Source organism: Castor canadensis, chromosome 2 (assembly GCF_047511655.1).
Source record: "Castor canadensis chromosome 2, mCasCan1.hap1v2, whole genome shotgun sequence".
Lineage (NCBI taxonomy): Eukaryota > Metazoa > Chordata > Mammalia > Rodentia > Castoridae > Castor > Castor canadensis.
Window position 1 is genome coordinate 174,263,682 of NC_133387.1, and position 24,266 is coordinate 174,287,947.

At 38.2% G+C, this 24,266-nt stretch overlaps 1 protein-coding gene across 2 annotated transcripts; it reads left to right on the forward strand.

The window, feature by feature from the left end:
• The first annotated feature begins 79 nt into the window (after positions 1-79).
• Stt3a (STT3 oligosaccharyltransferase complex catalytic subunit A) lies at positions 80-22,588 on the forward strand. 2 transcript variants are annotated; one of them, XM_020185444.2, is made up of 18 exons: positions 80-196; positions 2,401-2,527; positions 3,841-3,901; positions 4,639-4,760; positions 5,128-5,273; positions 6,472-6,562; positions 7,419-7,525; positions 8,237-8,401; positions 9,857-10,037; positions 10,784-10,939; positions 12,060-12,151; positions 13,986-14,141; positions 14,603-14,791; positions 15,728-15,844; positions 15,954-16,056; positions 20,207-20,395; positions 21,148-21,263; positions 22,034-22,588. In XM_020185444.2, the coding sequence occupies exons 2-18, from the start codon at positions 2,440-2,442 to the stop codon at positions 22,070-22,072; spliced, it is 2,118 nt and encodes a 705-aa protein (XP_020041033.1). In that variant the 5' UTR covers positions 80-196; positions 2,401-2,439; the 3' UTR covers positions 22,073-22,588. The 2 variants fall into 2 exon arrangements, with proteins under 2 accessions (XP_020041033.1, XP_073922551.1); XM_074066450.1 differs by lacking the exon at positions 80-196 and adding an exon at positions 216-236.
• The last annotated feature ends 1,678 nt before the right edge of the window (positions 22,589-24,266 follow it).

Genomic DNA, 24,266 nt, shown 5'->3' on the forward strand with positions numbered 1-24,266 from the left:
AGAATGCGGCTTGGTCCACGCCTCTGGGTCTGACAAACAGTACCGTAATCCTATCGCTCTCTCAAAGCTTGGTATTGGCCCAGAGCCAACCAATGAAGAGCGGTCCGGGAGGTGGCCCTGGCCGTTGACAGGGTTGGGTGCGCCTCTGAACCGATGGCGGAGGGAGCGGAGCGGATTCTTGAGGAACGCCCGCCAGGTGACTAGGCCGTGAGATATGATTTTAAAATTAGTGAAAGGTGCATTTCAGTGTGTTGGAGGGCCTGATCATAGTGTAGGAGGCAGGACTGTAAAAGACTGGGGAGCAGAGCTTAGGGCCTTGCAGAGGAAGGGGCGTGGGGTGTGGTGTGGGAGCCTCCTGCAGTGGAAGGATGTATTGGTCTGGGGAAGGGGGCTAAAGATGGTCGTGGGAATGCGGATTGCGCTTAGGCCACAAGGCGCGGGAAAAGAAAGACTGGAACCTGGGACCGATTTGGAGCGGAAACGCGTAGGGTGCTGAGGTGGTGGTGGTGGTGCTGAGGTGGTGGTGGTGGTGGTGGTGGTGGGGTCCCGCGGCCGGTGAGGTCAGAAGCTCTGAGAAGGTGGGAAGGAGAGGGAGGTGGGGACCTGCAGGAGAGCCGAAGGGAGGAGGGGTGTGAAGTAGCACGAGAGGATGTGGGAAGGTGTAGGAAAAAGGGGCTGGGGAGGTTGCAGTCTTGGAAACTAGAGCTACGATGGGAGAGGATGGCGTAGATTCTGTGCTTTAAGAAAAGTGTCTTGGCCCTTTTGCTTTGGCCGTGTGCAAAAATGACCAGCGAGCACGGTTGAAAACTTTTACGATCCGGCCTTAAATTACCGTCGCCTTTACTCAGTTTTCAAGTCCAGGTCCTAGCACTCTCTCATTTCCTCTGCTTACTCTTCAGGTGCGTGGATCACATCGATTTAGTGTTGTTAAATTGTTTCTGTCTCAGCCATTCCAAAACACAAGAGAGGACTGGCTTGTTGACTTTCTGGAGTTAGGTATTTGGATGCAAGATAAGGCTTCTCTTTGGGATTATGATTAAACACACACACACACACAAAACTGCTCTTCTGGGACAGTTAATTAGAGAAAAGATATTTGACTTCTCGGTGTGGGATTAGGAATGTATTGTCTTCATGCCTTCCACCTAGTCCAGTGTTACTTTATTTCCTCCTTCCAGTAAGAGTGGGAAAAAGATCAGCACAAGTTCCTTTTTTATTTCCCTGCATAGTTTTAAACAACGTTACATATCCCTTGTTATTATGTTCTTCTTCACTTAGTCCTTGGCCAGCTTGTAGTTTAGGAAGGTAGCATTACCTGACTCAGAAATAGCTAACCTGCTATGATCAATTAGTGCTACATAATGCTTATCCATCAAGTGATTACCATTATGAACTATCTACAGAATGCTTCCCTGACTTTTTTTTTTTTTTGCTCCAGTAGGAAAAAATTATTTTCTTTTCCTTCTAGATTATCATGTGGTACCATGAACTGTCTCTGTGTCATGGAATCAGTGGATTAAATGAGCAGGGTTGGTTACCGATGCCTAGATGATTGAAAGTACTGTGGTCTGTGTATGTGAATCTTCCCTCTTGAGAGCATGATTACACCTGAATCAGTGATCTGTCATTCTCTTTAGTTGATCATACAGCACCATTGGGATGTGGAACAGAAACAAGCCTGTAGCCAGTCCATTGAAGCTTAAATTTAGGGCTCGAAATTGTGCCGATTCAGTTATGAGTTCTATTTTTCCTCTTTCTACTTTCAGTTCTGTATTTAATGTTCATTCCCTGCTTTTTTCATCCTTCTGCCTCTCCCTGAATGCTTTCTTCATTATTTTTTCCTGTTTCCCATGTTTCCTGTTTAATTCTACATTTCTTCCCTCCACCCATTTTTTTCTACTTTTATGCTTTATTCCTGTTGAACCATACTATTGCCATTTGTGCTTATGTACTTGATAGCTGTGAGTGGAAACAGAAATTTTTTGTGGGAATGGGGATTGAACCCAGGTCTCTTGTATGGTATGCAAACAGTCTACTGCTGAGCTACATAGCTAGCCTTTTTGTAAAATTCTATTTTGAGACAGGGTCTCATTAAATTGGTCAGGCCAGCCTAGAACTTGGGATGCTTCTGACTCAGCCTTGGAATAGCTAGGACTACAGGTGTGCTGGGTGGTATATTTTGATTACTCTTTTTTAGTCTTGACACATAGACCTGATTGTATTTGCTTCCTTGCTTTACTTTGGTTAAAAGTTGGATATTGGTATTAGCCCTAACTGCCTCTGGTGTTCTCACTAGCTTGTATGTTCTTTATGGTTATTTCCCATCAAAAAAAAAATTGAAGTTAATTTAAGAAAATTGAAGTTCTTCAATGTCTTATGGTCTTGACTTTTCTGTTTTAGTTATTTGAATATCATCTGTTGCCACCCACTGATGTCAAGATGACTAAGCTTGGATTTTTGCGGTTGTCCTACGAGAAGCAGGACACACTTCTGAAGCTTCTCATTCTGTCAATGGCTGCTGTGTTATGTGAGTGTGCACATGGGTCTCTGGGGATGGAAAGAAGAAAATCTTGAAAAAAATTGAAAATGGCTTTCTTAAGATGCCTCATTTTAGCAGATTGTTTTTTGTTCTTTTTACCATTTCTCATCCATGTAATTTTATGAAGGCAAAAGAAACACAAGAGATATACAGGACCAGTGATCATCTGAGAAAAAATGGGAAGCATGCTATACTAATTACTGTTTTCTTACAGGGCTGAAAGAGAAAATGGGGATCATTGGATACTGAATTTTTTAAAGGATAATTGTCTTCAACTTAGGTGCCTACCTTAGTGGACTTTTTTCTTTGGTGGGACTGCAGGTGCTCTACCACTTGAGCCACACTTCCAATCCATTTTGCTGTGGTTATTTTGGAAATGGGTTCTCAACGCTATTTGTCCCGGCTGGCTTTGAGCCTCAATTCTCCCAGTGTCAGCCTCCCAGGTAGCTAGAATTACAAGCGTGAGCCACCTATGCATAGCTCCTTAGTGGACTTTTTTGTTTGGTTTCTTTTTTTTTTTGACTCAGATTCTTGCTATGTAGCCCAGACCCACTTCTAACTTGTAATCCTCCTGCCTCAACTTGAGGACTGGGATTACAAACATGTGCCACCATGCCTGGTTTACCTTAATATTTTTGAAAATCTGTTGAGAATTTCTTTGTTAGATTTTCTAGCTCTTCATGGGTCATAAGTGTAGTCTTGCTTGACATACCTCCTAGATTGCTCCAAGGTTATGCTTAGTTGTTTGTATGTGTGTGTGTGGTCAGCATGTATAAAAGATGACCTACATTCAATATTTTTATATATATATATATATATATATATATATATTTGCAGTACTGGGGTTTGAACTCAAGGCCTACACCTTGAGCCACTCTACCAGCTTTTTGTTGTGATGGGTTTTTTGGGGTAGAGTCTCACGAACTATTTGTTTAGGCTGGCTTTGAACTGAGATCCTCCTGATCTCTGTCTCCTGAGTTGCTAGGATTATAGGCGTGAGCCACTGGCTCCTAGCGTACATTCAGTATTAGTAAATGAATGTTGTGTTTTAGGCTTTGAATAATAAAATAAGTAGTTAAATGTGTTGTACCTAAGTTGGAAATGTAGATGCCATTGTCAGGCTTATTTTGTTTCTTCTACATGGTGAGAGATGGTTAAAGACTTTATTCAAGGGTTATTTTGTATTTCCTATGATCCCGATTCTGAATAATTTCTTTTTTTCTATAATGCTACTATTCTTATTTTCTATTGTTCTTTCATGGCACATTACCACTGAAATATTCATTCTCTGGTTTTTGCAGCTTTCTCCACTCGTCTCTTTGCTGTTCTGAGATTTGAAAGTGTTATCCATGAGTTTGATCCGTGAGTACCTTTCCTTAGTCTGGTGTTAACTTCCTTTGGGAGGCATCCAAGTTCATGGGTTTCAGATTCAGATTCCAATTAGTCCTCAGTGATGGGGATGTGTTTTCAGAACATTTAAAGGGGGAAAAAATCCTTCAGGTTTTCCAAAGGAGATGAATACCTCCTTGTTGGAATTGAGCAGGGGAGTCTTGTGAACTTAAAAAAATTTTTGTGAAAGGTATAATTGCTTTGCCTGCCTATCACTTAAGATCTGACTAGGCCAAGAGAAGTCTACTTTCAGTTTGGTGAAGAATAGTGATGCAGATTAAGGGAAAGGAGCCTTTCCTTAATCAAGGCTCTAAAGAGAAGCACAAGTCATGAGAGACCCCCATCTCTTAAGTAACCAGAGCAAGATGGACTGGAGGTGTGGCTCCCCCCCGACCCCCTGCCATTGCCTACCACACACCAGCCTAGTGAAGTATCCTGCTTGAATGCTTTGTGGTGACGTTAGGCTCCAGGTTCATTTCCTTATGATAAAAAGTAGTGCTTCAGTTGAGACAAGTATGCAGTAGAAATAAGGAGACTTATGTTAATGTAGTGGTTTTCATGTCATAACTTTTGGTAACAAACTTTTATTCAAGTAATCATAAGTTTCTCAGTGGTGTAGCCTGAGGTGCGAAATCCACTGGAAATTAGTACAAGCAATTGAGTAGGAAGAGGAGGAGATACAGTTTTTTTTTTTTTCATTCTTGCTTTAGGTATTTTAATTATCGGACTACCCGGTTTCTGGCTGAGGAGGGATTTTATAAATTTCATAACTGGTTTGATGACCGGGCCTGGTACCCTTTGGGACGAATCATTGGAGGAACAATATACCCAGGTGAGGGGAGCAGGATTTAAAATAAAAACAAAAACAAAACTGACTTGTGTGCTATAGTAGTTTCTTTTATTTTTAATAGTTTCATTTGTTGACACTTGTAGTTTTATCCTGATTATAAGTTTCCAAAATTTATTTAAGATAGGAGAACGTGTGGGAGTGTGGACATGGATGGTTTTTCATATATGGGTGGTTTTCTGGGCTTCTTATTGAATCCTTAGTAGAAGCCTACTACAGTTATGTTAGTATTTCTAGTGGTTTGACAACACCTTGTAGTCACTTTATTGGTAGTTGGATTGGCCCTTTCTCTTTCCCTTAAGTTCTTTGTCTTATCAGGACAACCTAATGGAATTTCTTTTTCCTATTACAGGCTTAATGATCACCTCTGCCGCAATCTACCATGTACTCCATTTTTTCCACATCACCATCGACATTCGGAATGTCTGCGTGTTCCTGGCCCCTCTCTTCTCTTCCTTTACCACCATCGTCACGTACCACCTTACCAAAGAGCTCAAGGTGAAGGATTTGGGGTAACAGGAGGCTTGGGAGTGAATGTCATTGTACTTCTCTAGTAGGTGTTGGAGGGTGGGGGACTGAGACCCTTAGGAGAATAGGAAGCCAGAGCCTAAGGATAGTATCCACTGTACTGAATTAATTGAGTTTGCTCCAGTTCCTCCCAAGAATATGTGCTTATCATTAGCAATTGTTTTTCCTTATGAAAGGATATTTGAAAGTCAAATACAAATTGCTATATGTAGGGAAAAAAACACTTAAAATATAAAATATGAAATTTGTATTTTAAAGCCTTCACCAATGTGAGGAAGAGGGGAAAAAATACACAAGGTTTTCCAAAGTGGTTAATTAATTCTCTGGAAATAGGCACCTAGCAGTTGCTTATTTAAAAAAAATTTTTTTTTTCTTTTTTTCAAAATTCTTAACCTATTTGGTTTCTGTAATAAACTCAATAATATAGATTCTCCTTTTCCAGGTTTCAGTTTTGCTGATTCTGGTTTCCTGGAATATATTAGTTTGTGGCTGTGTTGTCAGGGAAATACCTGAGAGTTGACAAACTAGTAAGGGGGAAGTCTGAGTTTTTTTTGGAAAACTTTTCATCTTTCTTGCTGCCATTGTTCAAAAAGTCTCACTAAGCAAGCCAGTTTGGCCTGGAATTTGCTATGTAGCCCAGGCTGGCCTTGAACTTGTAATCCTCTGGTCTTAGCCTGCTAGGATTATAGGAATGTACCACCATGCTAGGCAGCTCACATGATTTATCTGTTCTTAGCACATGTGCACTCATTTTCATATTTGGTGTCATGATGGGGACTTGGCTTGTCAAGTTTCTAGCTTTTTGTACTGTGAGCATTTCTACCATCTCACAGTGACCTTAGAAGTTGTCGGACTCAGGTGAGCACTGGTGGCTCACGCCTGTAATCCTAACTACTCATGAGGCAGAGATCAGGAGGATTGCTGTTTGAAGCCAGCCAGGGCAAGTAGTTCTTGGACCCTATCTCGAAAAAAACCCTTCACAAAACAAGGGCTGGTGGAGTGCCTTAAGGTATAGGTCCTGAGTTCAAACCCCAGCACACAAAAGAAAACAAAAAAGAAACTGTTAGATTCTTTCTGGGCCCATTATAAACAGAATAGACTAATGAGTCCTCTATTCTCCTTATGTTCACCTTGATGTTAACGCCTTATCACCACTGTTTTCTTACAGGATGCAGGGGCTGGGCTTCTTGCTGCTGCCATGATTGCTGTAGTTCCTGGATATATCTCTCGATCTGTAGCGGGCTCCTATGATAATGAAGGTGAGACTAAAACTGCTGAAGGGGGTCTGTTCACTTTGTTAGTCAAAATGTTCAGTCAAAGTTGGCTTCACATCTATTATTTAGTGATAATAAAAATGGTACCTGATGAGAAGATTAGAAATGGGCAGGAAGGGTTCTCATACAAGTTCATATTTTCTTCCTATCAGCCCCTCTAGAAGGGTAGCTGTGAACTTTTACAAGGCTTTGTTTCATTTCTGGACTTGTAGGTTTTAACTTTATTATTTGCTTTGTTTTCCTAGGTAAGGAATACTCCTTAAAATTCTGACTTTTATTGACTTATTTTCAATTCAGGCAGGTAGTGCTATTTGCCATAACAGAAATATGAACAGAGCACTTAGGGAATATAGTGTAAGGAGAGATTAGTTTAGATTTGGGTGATCAAGCTCAGCTTTTTGAAGGTGCTTGAAGTTGACATGGGCCCTGAAGTTGGGACTTTATTAGGCAAGTACTAAGTAGAGTGGCAATCAGAGCATATGGACCAGCTTGTGTTAACATGTATAGGCAGTGTGGTACACAGTAATAAGAAATTTGTTTAGTACTGTCAGGAAAGAACAATAATAATGGCTGACTGAAATGCTTACTATATTCTAGGTGCTGTTCTAAGTGCTTTATGTACATTAATTATATTTGTCTTCATAGCAGTTTTATGAAGTAGATAGTATTACAGATTCCTGTTTGTAGGAAACTGAGACAAAGGGAGGTAAAATAATCTGCCTAAAATACTTTTACTGAATAGGACTGAGAGATGAATCCAGGGAGTCTATTCCAGAGCAGTATCCTTAACCACTGTGCTAACAGGGCCTCTTGAATTTTTGGTGTGTTTTTTTTTCTGCAGGCATTGCCATCTTTTGCATGCTACTTACCTACTACATGTGGATCAAGGCAGTGAAGACTGGTTCCATCTATTGGGCGGCCAAGTGTGCCCTCGCTTATTTCTACATGGTAACTTTTAAAAAATGTGTGTGTGTGTGTGGTGTGTACATCTTTTTTCCCCTGATGCTAGAGACTGAGAGCCTTATGCATGCTAGGCAAGTGATTTATCACTGAATTACATCTCCAGCTTCTACATGTTTTTATTTTAAAGTTCTTTAAATATTGTATTTCCAATGGGTACATGTTGGTTAACCAGCCTTCTGTTCTGCTGTGTTTCTCTTAAATTTTTCCGATATATTTTTTATGCTTAATCTTGCAGGTATACTTAGTCTTTTTTCCCTTAACTCATTCTCCTTTCTCATGTAACCCTAAATTCTCTTTGTGATTTCAATTGATTGCATCTGGGATTAACCTTGAGCACAATCTTATGTGGTCATTATGTCAGCAGCCATAAGGGAGCCAAGGATTAGTTTATAGTAATGAATTTGAATATGATTTTTCTGTTTTAAAAATCTGTTATTTAAAACTCCTTAAGCCTGTTGGCATAAATAAAGTGTATAGTTACTGTAAAGAGATGTGCTTTAAAAATGTCACAGGTTTGCTGGCCATGGTGGCACACACCTGTAGTTCTAGCACTTGGGAGGCTGAGGCAGGAATAACCAGACTGGGCTACTTAGTGAGACCTTGTCTTTAAAAAAAAAATGTCATAGGTGACAAGTGATATCTCTTACCTCTTACCTGAGGAGTGCTTAGATGAATTTTTTTTTTCTTTCCTCTCAGGTTTCTTCTTGGGGAGGTTATGTATTCCTGATCAACTTGATCCCTCTCCATGTCTTGGTACTGATGCTAACAGGCCGTTTCTCCCACCGAATCTATGTGGCCTACTGTACTGTTTATTGTCTGGGTACCATTCTTTCCATGCAGATCTCCTTCGTGGGTTTCCAGGTGAGCGCTAGATTGAGTGGATTTTTCAGGTTCGGTTTTTTTGTGTGTGTTTGTGTTGGGGTATGAACTCAAGGCTTTGTGCTTGCAAAGTAGGCATTCTTCTCTTGAGCCATGCCTCTAGTCCATTTTGCTCTGGTTATTTTTGAGATAAGGTCTCTCAAACTGTTTGCTGAGGTTTACCTTTTACTTTTTTAGCAGCTCCAACTAGATTGATTTATCTTGGATTCTGTTAAGAAGTATAAGAATTACAGCTTTGATCTTGGACTGCTTGTATTAACTGAGTCAATAGAATCATTGGTCATTAAAGTCTTCCAAGAGCATGTTAATATTTGCTCCATGAAGTTTGAATTTAATGGCAGTTACTTCTGGGGTGGGGGAGATGTTTTGGTGGTTGTTAGTGATAAAAGTTATAATTTCAAAAAACAAAATTATAATTACGTATTATAATGTTAATAACCCCATTTAGTATCAAAGGAATCTTGATGTTAATGGTCCTGTGTGTAAGACCTTCAGGAAGCAAAGCACAAACCTTTTAACCATATAATGCCATAGGGTAACAGACAATTTTTAAATCAGAGAATAATGTGCTATGTTTGATTTCTCATGTAAGATTCTCATGAAAGTGGAATCTTTTATTTTTTTTTGCAATACTGGGGCTTGAACTCATGGCGAGTACTCTACCATTTGAGCCACATCCGCAGCCTAAAATTGGAATTTTTTTTTTCCAGAGATCAGGAAATACTTCTTTCCTGACCATGTGCTATATGTTATTTGCTAATTACTGGGAAATGTAAAAGTAAAAATATATCCTAATCCTTAAAGAAGTTAATCTTGTTGGGAGGAAAGAGATATGTGCAGCTATCTGTAGCCGATGGGAGGGAGAGTGGTTCTGAAAAGTGCTTTACGTACCAACAGCATCAGCAGTCCCTGGTAACTTGTTAGAAATGCAGATTATGGAGGCCTGTTACAGAGCTACTGAATTGAGAGACCTGTGCTGGTGGGGCTCAGCAAACTGCTCTGACACTCGCACTGATTATTGTGCCCACTAGAGTTGGAGAAAAACCGGTCTGTTGCTAGAAGTGATCTAGAGTGGTGTGGAACATAGAGGAACAATTGGTTTGACAGCTCAGGAGGAGATCATATTTGCGCTGTTTTTTTTTTTTTTAATTTGAACTCAAGGCCTTGCGGTTGCTAGACAGGCACTTGTATTGAGTCTTGAATGATGAAAATTTCAATGAATGAATTTCGGGGAAATTGCAATCCAGGCTAAGGACATAGTATGAGCAAAAGGCAGAGATATAATTATTGTATATGGTATGCTTTCGGTTACTCCAAATATTCTGTATTGCCCCTGATTCCTTTGGGAACCTTTGAACTCATTTGACTCCTTTGTCTGAACTAAATCAGTATAATGCAGGTCTGGGCTAGACTCATTCATTTTGTTTTCCTCTACAGCCTGTCCTTTCTTCAGAGCACATGGCAGCCTTTGGAGTCTTTGGTCTCTGCCAGATCCATGCCTTTGTGGATTACCTACGCAGCAAGTTGAATCCCCAGCAATTTGAAGTTCTTTTCCGGAGTGTTATCTCCTTGGTAGGCTTTGTCCTACTCACCGTGGGAGCGCTCCTTATGCTTACAGGTAGAGAAGGATCACAGCTCTTAGTATTAAAGACATAAGCACCAGAACAGGGTATTTCCTGACCATAGAAGATTCTTTTCTTTAAATTTCTCTTTATTTCAAGCACTAAAGTCCAGTCCCTCTTTTTTTGTATTCAAGCTACTTGTCAGTTCAGGGTTTAGATTCAGCATAGTAGTGAGTATCTTATTAGAATTGTTTTTAATCACACCTGGTGAAAGAGAAGAATCTAACCTTGATAATTTTTTCTTTTTTCTTTTCTATTGGTTGGGACATAAAAATCCTTTTATTCTTTGCTGTATCTTATGTCATGCCCACTCACCTAATCCTATCAGAACTAAATCATGGCTGTTTAGTTTGGCTGGTATGCCACATTTTCCTGCTCCATTTTCCTCACTTTTACGTCTCAGTGGCTAATTTGATTTTGCCTAGAAATACTATGTTGTCTATTTCAGAGTAGAGCTGGAGGTGCAGTTTACTTAGTATCTAGAATTGGCTGTTATTTGACCAGATTGAACCTAAAATTCTTCCAGGAAACTTTTCTGCTTCTCTTCTTTCTGAGTCTATAACACAGCCCAATTTTATTCTGCTGACTTTGTTGACAAGTGTACTCACAAGTATCCCTAAGTAATGTTGGTGGTATTCTCAGAAAGAATCTTATTAAAATGGGATGTTACATTTAGTTAGTATAAGAAGTTAGTTTGTTTCAGGAATGTGTGTTGAAATATGTATTAACTCTTTGCTGCTAGGAAAAATATCTCCCTGGACGGGGCGTTTCTACTCACTGCTGGATCCTTCATATGCTAAGAACAACATCCCCATTATTGCTTCTGTGTCTGAGCACCAACCCACAACCTGGTCCTCCTACTATTTTGATCTGCAACTCCTCGTCTTCATGTTTCCAGGTCTGACTGCCTTATTCTCTGAAATGGTCGCCTTTGTGAGGGTCACCCTTTGATTCCAAGTGTGCCAACTATCCTCATCCTTGTTTTTGTTTGCCTGTTTGCCATGTAGGACAGAGAAGCAGAGTGGATGCCAGAAGCTTTTTTTTTTTTTAACTCAGAGCTTTGTACTTATGAGGCAGGTGCTTTACTGTTTGAGCCATTCCATCAGCCCACAAGACAGAAGCTGAAGTTACAGATACTAGCAAGCTCAGAGCCTCACAATTTTGTGTTCACTTATAAGTTAAAATTCAGCTATAAGTTTTATGCAGTATTTTAATTAGCATTTCTAGCATATTCTTCCCGTTCACCCCTTTTCTCCTTTTGGCAGTATTAAAGTTCCATAATGGGTATTGCTTAGTGTAAAGCTTGTTCTTTGTCTTCTGGTCAACCTAGATATATTTTAGAATTTGCGAATGTTGGTGGTATTTTTCTTTTATAAAATCACATTTTTTTAAAAATATGAGAATAAGTTTTGTATTGTAAAAACAAGAGTTACATTAAAAAAAAGGTAAAAATTAGAGTTCTCATCACCTACCTTTAGCCATTATTATTATTTTAATACAAATACATTCATCTATTTATTTATTGATTCTGAATGAGGTCATGCAGTTATTTCCCCCAGTGGTAGAGCACTTGTCTAGCATGTGTGAGGACTGAGTTCATTCCCCAACACTGCAAAAAAAAAAAAGACAACTGCTGTGTTATTTAGTATTTTATAGAAATATTTAAGATACATCATTTGCTAGATTTTTTTTTAAGAACAGAGATGTGTAAAGATGTGCAAGAAGGCGAATCATCCCTACACTCATGCAGCAATATCAATGTATTCTATTTAAAAAATATGCTATAAGTAACTAGTTCTTTTGCTGGACATTTAGGTTGTTTTTAATATTTTGCTATTTTAAAGAACACTGTAGCAAGCATTTTGCATATTTCTATGATTTTTGACTGGAGAAATTCCTGTAAGTGGAATTGCTGGGTTAAATGTGTAGAGTCATCCAGTCTTAGAATGAAGATACTCTCCTTTGTAGGTTTTTGTCTGTAAGGCTCAACTGTTTATTTCTCCTTCCCTCTTTTGTAGTTGGCCTGTATTACTGCTTTAGCAACCTATCTGATGCCCGGATTTTTATAATCATGTACGGCGTGACCAGCATGTATTTTTCAGCTGTAATGGTGAGGAATGCCCTAAGTCCTAGCAAAACTTTCCACCCCCAACTCTGAGGTGCTTTTTTGTTTGGATTTAGGAAGTACTGATGATTGTATTTCTCTCTGAGTACTTAAAGGGCTGAATTGTAAAGTCCCTTGCTGTTGTTGATTCTTCTAGGTATATATATGACTTTCATACATTGGAGGATTTAACCCTGGTTGACTTAAAAAAGATGATTTTTTTTTCTTAAATATTGAATATTATTCCCTGGTAGATTATTAAGAGAGTAGGGATTTTATGTAATGCAGTAAGATAGTGTTTCTCATACTATTTTGATCTCAAACCACAAAAGAAACATATTTTAGCCAGGTGAAGTGGTGCATGCCTAGAATCCCAGCACTTGGGAGGTGGAGGCAAGGAGAATTGCCAGTTTGAAGCCAGCCTAGGCTACATAGGTAGACCCTGTCTCATAATCCTTTTTCCTCCCATTTTATATATATATGAATAGATTTTTGTTTTTTGAGATAGGGTCTCACTATAAACCCTAGGCAGGTCTTAAACTCCCTTTGTAACCCAGCCTGGTTTTGAACTCACAATCCTCCTATGTCAGTCTCCCAAATGCTGGGATTACAGGTATGTGCCACCATATCTACACAAGAATATTTTATATCCTATCATTATTAATTAGGACACACATATGTACATATGTATAACTGCAACAAAAGTTTAAGAAACATAGAACGGGTGGGGAGAAGTTGCCCTATAGTAGAGATCTTTAAACTGCAGCAAGCTGCCTGTGGGTACTGAGATCTCTAAGAAGTTTCCATGCAGAGGAGGACCTGTTCTGGATTTATGCAGTGGAATCAAGCAATTTCTTTTGAACAAAATTTCCATCTTTTTAGTGACTCATGAATCAGGTGATACTGTTGATAGTGGCCCATGTCTATACTTAGAGATGCCATCTATACTCATGAACAATGTACAAAGGTGTAAGAATCTGACTAAGTAGCCAGGCTGATCTGGAAGTATATCCTCCTTCCTAAGCCTCCCAAGTGCTGGAATTAGTGAATTTTCTTTAGCTACAGATCTCAGAACATTTGGTGACCTTCAGATAGCAGCTGCTGAAACTAAAAAATACCTCCCCAAAATCCCTATAAAAGCTAGTGCCTGTGACCCCTAAGCAAAGCAAGATGGCTTTTTTTATTTTTGGCAGGGGTGGAGGGGGGGGTGGAACTGGGGTTTGAACTCAAGGCTTCATGCTTGCAAAGCAGGTGCTCTAGCACTTGAGCCACATCTTCAGTCCTCCATTTTGCTCTGGTTATTTTGGAGATGGGTTTTCACAAACTATTTGCCAAGGCTGGCCTTGAACCACAATCCTCCTGATCTCAGGCTCCCATGTAGGTAGGATTAAAGGTATGAGCCACTGGTACCCATCTAGCAAGATGGCTTTTTGAGACTAAAGTCCACTCTTGAAAAAATCCCATCACAAAAAGGGGCCGATGGAGTGGCTCAAGCAGTAACAGTGCCTGCCTTACAAGTGTGAGGCCCTGAATTCAAACCCTAATGCTCCCCCCAAAAAAAGATTGTAGTCCTATCGTTAAATTAGCTGGCATGTTGCCAATAAAACTCTTCCTGTTTTTTTTTTTTTTTAAAAATGTATATATATTTGCATGTATATATATGGGCATATATACATACACATATGTATTTTTTACTATAGCTGTACCAGATATTTTCTGTTTCACCTCCATAGAAAAATCATGTTTGATGAAAATGGCTAAATGGATACAGTTAATTAATAGGTTGAAATCTGTAATTTGTACAGCACTGATTAGATTGATCATGACTGCTCTCTTTTAGGTGCGTCTAATGCTAGTGTTGGCACCTGTTATGTGCATTCTTTCTGGCATTGGAGTCTCCCAGGTGCTGTGTACATATATGAAGAATCTGGACATAAGTCGCCCAGACAAGAAGAGCAAGAAGCAACAGGATTCTACTTACCCTATTAAGAATGAAGTGAGAATTAAGCAACACTAATTGACTCAGGAAACTGTGTGTGGGGGTGGGGTCGGGGGTGGAGGGGAAGTAAAGTAGAGAACTGTTATAGGTAGTCAGAATTAACTGATGTAGTCCCTGACTTACTTTAATTTATCTCATTTGTGTCATTATTAGTATTTATTTTGGTGGGACTGGGGTTGGAACTCAGGGCTTCATATGTGTAAAGCAGGCTCTCTACTGCTTAAGCCATACTTCCAGTACATTTGCTCTGGTTATTTTGGAGATGGGGTCTCCCAAACTATTTGCTGAGGCTGGCCTCAAACTGTGATCCTTCTGATCTCAGCCTCCCAAGTAGCTAAGATTACAGGTTTGAACCACTGGTGCCCGGCTTCATTTGTATTACTGACTATATATAAGAAGCTGTCCTGTGTTGAATGCATTTAGTTTGGTTTACTGCACAATTTTTCTTTCTTGTTTAGGTGGCAAGTGGGATGATATTGGTCATGGCTTTCTTTCTCATCACCTACACTTTTCATTCAACCTGGGTGACCAGTGAGGCCTACTCTTCTCCCTCCATCGTATTGTCTGCACGGGGCGGGGATGGCAGTAGGATCATTTTTGATGACTTCCGAGAAGCATATTATTGGCTTCGTCACAATACTCCAGAGGTGAAAATTTGGGAGGAAAGGAATTATGGGGTAGGGTGGGGTGGGGGCATTTGATATTATACTGAATCATGTAGCTTTTAGCTGGATGGAAATCTTGGAGAAGCTGGAGGTTTTGATACCTAGTCTTGAATATGATTTAAAGACCAACTTTTGTTCAGTGTAGGGGTTTCTCACTCTTGCTGGATTACTTAGACTTTGCTTAGACACTTGCATTGGTATGATGGTTTTAATCTGAGATAGACCATCCAATTATAAAAGAAGAAAAGTTACAAATAAATAATATGTATGTGCTATAATCATCAATGATAACTACTTTTAGCATTTTAGATTATACTGTTTGACAATCTGATTGGGAAGAGCATTTCTAATTTCATATTTGTTGAGAGTTAAAACTAAGAATCTTTTAAATAAAATTTTGTGGTGTGAAGACTAAACCCAGGGCCTCACACATGCTAGGCAAGCATTCTACCACTGAGCTATATCCCTAGCCCCAAACTAAGAATCTCTTAATCCTTGCCCTTCACATATGATGATTTTTTTATTTTCCTTCCCATCTTTATGACTAATTTTGTAATATTGTTACAGGTCATTTATTTAATAAAATTACCTAATACACTGAGCTACTTTTTTTGGCTATGTTGTACAGTCTAATACAGTTCTCATTCCATTATTCTTACTTATATGAAGTGATCTGGGATGAGGGATTGGGAATATTGGATTGTTTATAATTTGTGCTTGAGATTTCCTAACTATATATAAATGGAGGAGCAGGTGCCAATTTTTTTTTTTTTTTTTAGTCAGGAGTCATTACGTTGTGGAGAAATTGATTAACTAGGCAGGTCTCACTTCCAAATATGCCCTTCCACTCCTTTTCTTGCATTTGATTTTTAGGGGCAGTGAGCAGACTTTCATTTTCGTTTCTCATTCTTGTTTTAGGATGCAAAAGTCATGTCATGGTGGGATTATGGCTACCAGATTACAGCTATGGCAAATCGGACAATTTTAGTGGACAATAACACATGGAATAATACCCATATTTCTCGAGTAGGGCAGGTAAGATGAAGGGATCTTTCATAATACAAGGTCTAATGGAAATATTCTTCCATGAGGGAATCCTATGACTTGAGATTTTGCTTTGAGAATTGTCCATTTATTTTCCTAGGCAATGGCATCCACAGAAGAAAAAGCCTATGAGATCATGAGGGAACTTGATGTCAGCTATGTGCTAGTCATTTTTGGAGGCCTCACTGGGTATTCCTCTGATGGTAATGTACTTGATTCTGTTTCTAGCTGTAGGGCATAGATTCTCAGAAAATTGAAAAACCCACAAAACAAAACAAAAAAAAAAAGAAGAAAAGCACCAAAAAAATAAAATAAAGAACTAATTGAGTCTGTTGAGGTTTGGGTTTTTTTTTTTTTAACCAAATAGTAAATCAATGTAAATAATTCTCATGTAGGTGTGACATTAGTAATTGGCTAAAGATATAGTGGTTCTACAACTAGTAAAATAAGGAATATAAGGTTCATGCAAATGACTTAAGAATTAGCATTGGACTTAGGCCATATAATCATTTGCCAACTTAAAAATGATTTTTATGTATGGATGTGTATGTATATAGTCAGTTCTGCATCCGTGGGTTCCACATCTATGGCTTCAACCAACCACAGATTGAAAATACTTGGAAAAAAATTGCCTGTATTAAACATGTAGTTTCTTTTCACTTGTCATTATTCCCTAAAAGAATTCTTTATAACAAATATTTCCATAGTATCTGTGTTGTATAAGGAATATAGTGATGATTTAAAGTATACAGGACGTGAATTAAGTTATATGCAAATACTGTTCCATTTTAATTTAAGGGACTTGAGCATGTGTAGACTTTGGTATCCATAGGAATTCCTGGAACCAATTCCCTATGGGTATGGTGGAATAACTGAATGTATAAAATAACATATATTACTATATTCCCTGTGGTTACTGGCAAAAAGATATTTTTAGAAGACTCATCCAAATAGAATTTCACTGCTTTAAAAATAACTTTATTAAAGTAATGCCTATTTGTATTTTTAAAAGTTAAAGAGTTGTGAAGGTTTTTAATAAAAATTGGTAGTTTCCTGCCCTTAAAGTGAAGCTTCCTTATCATCAGTTCCCAGAGTAGTGATTCCTTCAGTTGTGTCTTCTAGTTCTTAGGTTATTTTTTGTGGTACTGAGTGTGGAACCCAGAGTCTCGTGCATGCTGGGTAAGCACTTGCATTACCAGTAAGCTAGCTAGCCCCTCTGATTTTAAGATAATACTTATATTCTGCTATTCAGTGGTTGATCATTTTTACATATGTCAGCTTCTTATAGTAGACAAGAAATTTTGCTCTTTATCTCACATTGCCTCCTTTTATCTAATTGGTATAGTTAATTTGCAACTTGTGGTTAAATCCAGATAAAGTGTTTTCAAAATCATGGGTATTATTCACTGCTGAGTCAGCCAGTATTCTATGGTTACATTCTTATCTTGAATAACTACCTCTTAATAATTACCTTGTGTTTCTGTCTTAATTTCCTTTGAATATATTGTAGCTTTTTATTTTTTTTTAATTTAATTTTTTGGTGCTGGATTTGAACCTAGGGCTTCATCCATGCTAAGCATGTACTCTCTACCACTGAGCTAAATACTTAGTCCTACCTATGGCTGCTGCTTAAAAATGTTCATATTTTAGATTATCTTTGGCTTCTAATTAGATAAGATTTGATAATTCCATCCAGATAGTGTGTATAGAATGCAAATATACAGTAATAAAGACAGGTTCATGTGTGTCTTGTATGAGCAAAGTAAGAATGATGATAACAGGGACATGTCAGCAAACTTTAGCTTTTATAAACAATTGCACCAGCACTATTTGGCTTTGTGTAATTATTCATAGGCTTTTAAAAATAATAATAATATATAAGTGCTAGAGAAACATTTATGTCTGTACATGTGTATATATGTACATGATGTATATGTATACATATATATATGTATGCATATAGGTGGTAGAAAGGGGTTGTCCCTCAGGGCATGGTGGTGCATGTCTAATCTTAGTACTGGGGAGGCAGACAAGGCCATCCTGGGTGTGAGACTCTGTCTCAGTAAAACAAAATAACAAAAAGAGCCAACAAAAAAATGGCTTGTCCTCTGAAGTCGCTTTACTAGCCACTGGTAAGTAACCATTGTCAATTGATGTTTTGTTTCTTGCTTAGGTGAGCAGAAGAATTATGTTTAATGTTAGAATAAAAATGAGTGTATTATTTGGAATATATCAGTTTTTTGGTAAAATTCAGGAAATCAGCAATTAGTATGTAAGACATCTAACAAAGTAAATTAGCATGAAGAGAAATATTCCTAAGGTCAAGAAATTTTCTTTTTGTGATGCTGGGATTGAACCCAGGACCTTGTGTATGCTAAGCCCTAGTTTTCCAGAGTTACCTCCAGACCTCTGGAAGCTTTTAGGTTTTTTTTTTTTTTTTTGAGTCAAATATTCGATCCTCCTTTCATTGTCCCCTAATGCTAGGATTATAAGGTGTGTCCCACCATACTTGGCTTTCTGAAGATCTTTTTTTTTTTGGTACTGGGGTTTGCACTCTTGAACCACTCCACCAACCCTTTCTTTGTAAATGGTATTTTCAAGATAGGGTCTCAAACTATTTGCCTGGGGATGGGTTTGAACCTCGATGCTCCTGATTTTTGCCTCCTGAGTAGCTAGGATTATAGGCATGAGCCACCACCACCTGGCCCCTGCAGATAATCTTAAATGAGGAGTTCCAGAATTCATTTTTTCTTCCAGGTGCCAGGGATCAAACCCAGGGCTTTGGGCATGCTAGGCAACTATTCTATCATTGAGTTATATCCTCACCCCCAGGCATTCTAAAATCTTAAGCCACACCTCCAGCCCCTCCAAAATCTTTTGAGCATTTTTATGCCAAGTGGTTACAACTCCAAAAATGACTGTCTTTTTTGAGACAGGGTCTCAACTTTGTAGAGTTACAGGCTAGCCTGTAACTCTTGATCCTCTTGCCTTAGCCTCCTGAATGCTGGCACAGGCATGTGCCACCACACCCACCATACTACTACCCTTGTTTAATTTTTGCTTTGCTTTTTTAGTAGACAGTAAAATGTTTGAGCAGTAGACTGTCCTTCATAAAATTCCTGTGCTTTTTTTTTTTTTCCTCTGTTAAGGATTCAATCTAGGGTCTTGTGCATGTAAGTACTCTACCACTGATCCTGTTGCAGATACTCTTTATTTTTATAGTTTGATAGATGAGGAAACTGAAGCACCATCCACTGAAACATAACTGACATCCTAAAGCTCATGAAAGCATCACAGAGAATGACATGTTTTAAGAGAAATGCCTTGAGTTGATGGTGGTGTTAGTAATTGTAGAGCCTGGGAATATATATGACATAGGAACATTGAATTCTCATGTTTATGCTTTGGTGGTGTGTAACTTTGCAACTGTAGATCAAAAGGGAGCACACTCGTCTCATTTTAGTAAAGTTGCTACTCCCTGGGTCAGGTCACTGTCCAGGAAAAATATAATGGGAACCACATATGTCATTTTAAGCTTTCTATAATCATGTCAAAAATAAGCATAAAGAAACAGGTGAAATAATTTTATTTATTTATTATTACTAATTTTTTGGTGGTACTTTGGTTTGAACTCAGACTCTTACAGTTGCTGTGCAGAGACTCTACCACTTGAGCGACACACCCAGCCTCTGAAATTAATTTTAATAATTTTAACTAAATATAGTGAAACATTATTTAACACACAACCATATTTTTTTTCTACGTTGTAGAATCCAATGTTTATTTATTACACCGTTTATTTGGGCTAGACAGATTTCTAGTATTTACTTAGCTATATGTGGCTAGTAACTCCTATATTCAATGTCTGTCCCCAGCTAATATCTAGGAAATATTTAAATTCTTGCTTAAGTTTAGACCAAAAGCATGCAGCTTTTGAAATCTAATTTGTGTGTGTGTGTGTATGTGTGTGTATGTGTGTGTGTATTGGGGGTTGGGCTCTGGGCCTTGTGCATGCCACTCAAATCCTTTACCATTTGATCTATGCTCCCTGCCCTTTTGTTTTTATATTTTGAGACAGAATCTCACAACTGCCTTTGCCTGGGCTGGCCTCGAACTCATGATCCTCCTGCCCCTGCCTGCTAAATAGCTGGGATTACAGGTTTGTGTCACCATGCCCAGCTAGGAATCTAAGAATTTCTAAGAGAAGTTGTATATGTTGAGGAAAGATGTTTTTCCTGTCTTCATAGAGTTAAATGGTATCATTCCCCATTAGAAAAATATGGGAAGTTTCCTTAGTGACCTTTTCATTAGGTTATTCAGCTCTGGCAGTCTTGTCTTTTCTTTTTTCTCTAGATATCAACAAGTTTCTTTGGATGGTCCGGATTGGAGGGAGCACAGATACAGGCAAACATATCAAAGAGAATGACTATTATACTCCAACTGGGGAATTCCGAGTGGACCGTGAGGGTTCTCCAGTGCTGCTCAACTGTCTCATGTACAAGATGTGTTACTACCGCTTTGGTCAGGTGTACACAGAAGCCAGTGAGTGATTTGTAACAGTAATAACAGTTACAGTTAATACATACTGTTTTCTAGGCACTCCTCTGACTGTTTTATCTCTGTTCTTATCTAATTTTCCCAATAACCCAGAAGGTTGAAACTAATATCATTATTTTATGTATAAGGAAATCAAGGCACCAATAGGTTATTGAACTGGCCAGTATCATGACTAGTGGTATTGTCAAGCAGTCTGGCTCCAGATTCTGTGCTTTAAAACATTATCTTTTATTGTGTGTCAATAAGAGGAGTGTAATGAATAAAGGGATAGAATGAGACAAAGATTTCCTATTTTCAGATGAATGCAGAGAGGAGGACTGATCAGTTTATGTCTTTTCTTTGGATTTAAATTTCATGATTATGTGCTGGGGAGAGTTTCTGAAGTGGAAGCAAATCTTTGGCTTGTGAAAGGTTCTACTCTGATCCATTGAAGTATTTCTAGTATGTTACAGAGGTCTCTGGATGATAACTCTAAGAGGCTTGCAATTCAGCCCCTATCTCTTAGAACAGATAAGCTTCATTGACTCTGCCAACATCATCTTGGACAGGACTTGAATTAGGGTAACACCTGATTTGCCGTTTACTACCTGATGCTCTTTTCTGCAGATGCTACTGTCTCATCAAACTGCAGGCTGAGGAATAACAACCTAAATAGTAGATGACGTACTATATCAGCTTAACTGTCTCTTTAGCCAATCAGCATTGTAGAAAAAGTGTCCTTCTTTTGTCCCTTCTAGAGCGTCCACCAGGCTTTGACCGTGTCCGAAATGCTGAGATTGGGAATAAAGACTTTGAGCTTGATGTCCTGGAGGAGGCATATACCACGGAACACTGGCTAGTCAGGATATACAAGGTGACTGGGCTACATGTTTGCAGATTAGTTCTGGTGCTGAAAAATGGGCCACGTGTCCTAAGTAGGGACATTTGTAATAATATTTGTATCTAAAAAAGTAGCTTTTAACTCACTCAGAATTTACTTTTTCTATTTTAGATTGACTTTACAACACATCCCAGTGGCTGTAATTTTGCCAGTTGTTGCAGCAACGTTTTTTCTAGCTGGGGTTTGACTCAGTACATTGATTCAGTGATTATCAGGCTTGGGGGGAAAGAAAAGGAAAAAGTTTGAATGTTTGTGTTTCTGAACCACATTTTCTTCTCTCCTACTGAAGAATTTATGGCAAAGAGAGTCACATGGTATCACATAGGGATGTGCTACTATCTCTTACAAAAGAAAAGATTGAGCCAGGTATCATGGTTGTATACTTACAATACCAGCACTTGGGAGATGGGGATTGCAAATTCTAGGTCAGTCTGGGATAAATAGTGATACCCTGTCTCAAAAACAAAATCAAAAAGACTGAGAACAAAATCAAAACAGAATAAAAAAGATTGATTTATGTGAAGGGTAGATAAGTCAACAATTGCTCTTCATAGAGGTACTCCAAAAAGACTGGAGGCTAAAAAGAGTGGCTAATCTCTGACCCATATTCATTTATTCACAATGCCAAACCAGGCAACAGAAACTAATGTAATCCATCCTGCTCTGGGTGAACCCATTTCAGTAGACGAGCTTTCTAATGTTGATTTGATTATAAATATTAAATGGACATCTTTATGTTGCAGGTAAAGGACCTGGATAATCGAGGCTTGTCAAGGACATAAATGTCACATCCAGCTCAGATATGCTTCGCACTGAGAGTGTCACATTTAGGACATTGGAGATTTTTTTATATGCAGTTTATAAGAACAGAGCCGGATGGGATTAAAATTGTCTGGAAGTTTTGCCCTGGACAGTATGGGCTGGGCCAAATGGAATGATTTTTATAATTCTGAGCAGGTTACCAAATGAAATGTCATGGCTTTACTTTGGTCAATTAAAGGGGGGATTTTTTTTTTTTTTTTAAACGTGCCTTATTTGTTTTGACTTAACAGCTGATTTGAGGAAGGCAAAATGTTATTCTGGGCTAGTAGAAGGACAGATAGCAGATCTAATCAATGCTTTTAGCTCTCTACATGAGCCAAGTGGAAGCATTCATTCTTCTCTTATCAGGAACACCATCAAGAACTAGCTCTGACTTTACAAATATAAACAATTTTGTCATACTTCCTGTATTATAGCACCTAGTACAATGCCTTGCACATAGTGGGTGCTTAATAAATTTTTATCAAATGAGTAAATGTTTTTGGGTCCAAAAGAGTGCTATTTTAAGTTAGGAAAGTTAGCTGGGGCTTGAACTCAGTGCCTCGCACCTCCCAGGCAGCTGTTCTACGACTTGAGCCACTCCATCAGCTCTGTCTCCGTTCTTAATGACTCTTATCCTTAGTGGCTCTTTGACTTTACAAGGACAGAAAGTGGCTAACCAGACCTGATCTTGCCAGTACTCTTTGGAACTACTGAGGGTACATTTTTAGAGCAGGAATAAACCAAGTATGACTAAACTAGGACTTCTAAAGACTCAAACAGTGAAATTGTTATCAATTGAGAGGAAGAAGCTTTTCCAACATGTACAGAGCTTGTTGATTAGTAAATGTTTCTGAATCAGCTTGAATATAATTTTGCATGTTTGAAATTTAGATTTTTAGTACTCTATTAATACATGACACAGTAAATAGTTCTCATCTCCTTTAGACTATGCACTAAAACTTTTGTGGCTCTTCAGAGGTAAGCTTCTTTTTCTCTTAGTCTCAGCTTGTTTGTTTCCTATGCCACTTCAAGCTCCATTACCTGGTTTTGAAGCCCTTGCCAAATAAGGTACATATTAGAAAGGTGAATCATTGCCATTAGCAGATACCTGAGAGCATTGCCAACCTGATTTAAAGAAAAGAGAAACTTCTTAAAAATTTTTAACTCCAATGCACAAAGGTCCCATAGATATTTAATGTCAGGACAAACAGCTTTCTGTTCAGCAGAGTAGGATATTTTACATGTTTTTAGAACATAAGACATAAAATCAATGATATATATAAACCCTGTCCTTTAAAAGATAAAAGGTAACTGTTAAGTGTTAGCTATATAAGAAAACAGTAGGAATTACATGGCTTTTTTATAAAGTCAAAATGGTATTCATAATGGATATACTTATATATACTTGTTTATCTAGAGACTTCCCCTTCCAGGTCAATTTATATATCATGTACCTCAACTGTGGCTGAGATTTAGATTTAATAGATTGGATTTCCTATATGTAAACATTTTACTTGGTTTATATACAGGATTATTCCCTAGTGGAAGAATTTATTCTGAGATTTATTGATAGAACTAATACTCGTTACAGATTATTAGTGAGTTTCCTCTTAGAATAAATGCGGTAACCCTTTAATTTGTCACATAATTCTGGCTTTTAGGATTTGTTAAGTTCTCTATATGAAGTTATCTTTTTAAAAAATTTGCTTTCATTTTCACTATTATAGAACACTTTGTGTAAAAAAAAAAAAACAATGCTAACAATACAGTCTCTACAGAATTTTCAGTTCCCAGACAACTATCAAAAAAAAAATCAATTCTAGAGAAAAATAAAATTTTTACTTTTGTCAGTTCCCAGGGATAACCACTTTCAACTCTGCTGATTCTCACATCACCTGCATATCATTAAATTACTTCTTTATTTTGGTATGCTTTGGTGTTTCAGTTTTAGGCACCATTGTTGACTTTTGGTGTAAAAACAGGATTTAGCATTTTTCATCATTCTTTTCATGTATGGACACACATTCTTACTGTCTTCTATCATAGTTCTGATTATAGTTATAGTTTTTACCTCTAGCTAAGATCTGTATTATATACCGCTACTGCTTTCCTTGCAGAACTTTTTTGGCAGTTCTGGGGTTTGGAATTGGCCTCATGCTTGATGCTACAGAG

Bases quoted from the DNA above. Each gene is read 5' to 3' on its own strand.
- Stt3a (XM_020185444.2), top strand. From the start codon at position 2,440: ATGACTAAGCTTGGATTTTTGCGGTTGTCCTACGAGAAGCAGGACACA. The intron at 3,902-4,638 runs GTGAGTACCTTT...TTCTTGCTTTAG, and splicing joins GTTATCCATGAGTTTGATCC to GTATTTTAATTATCGGACTA. The intron at 10,038-10,783 runs GTAGAGAAGGAT...CTTTGCTGCTAG, and splicing joins AGCGCTCCTTATGCTTACAG to GAAAAATATCTCCCTGGACG.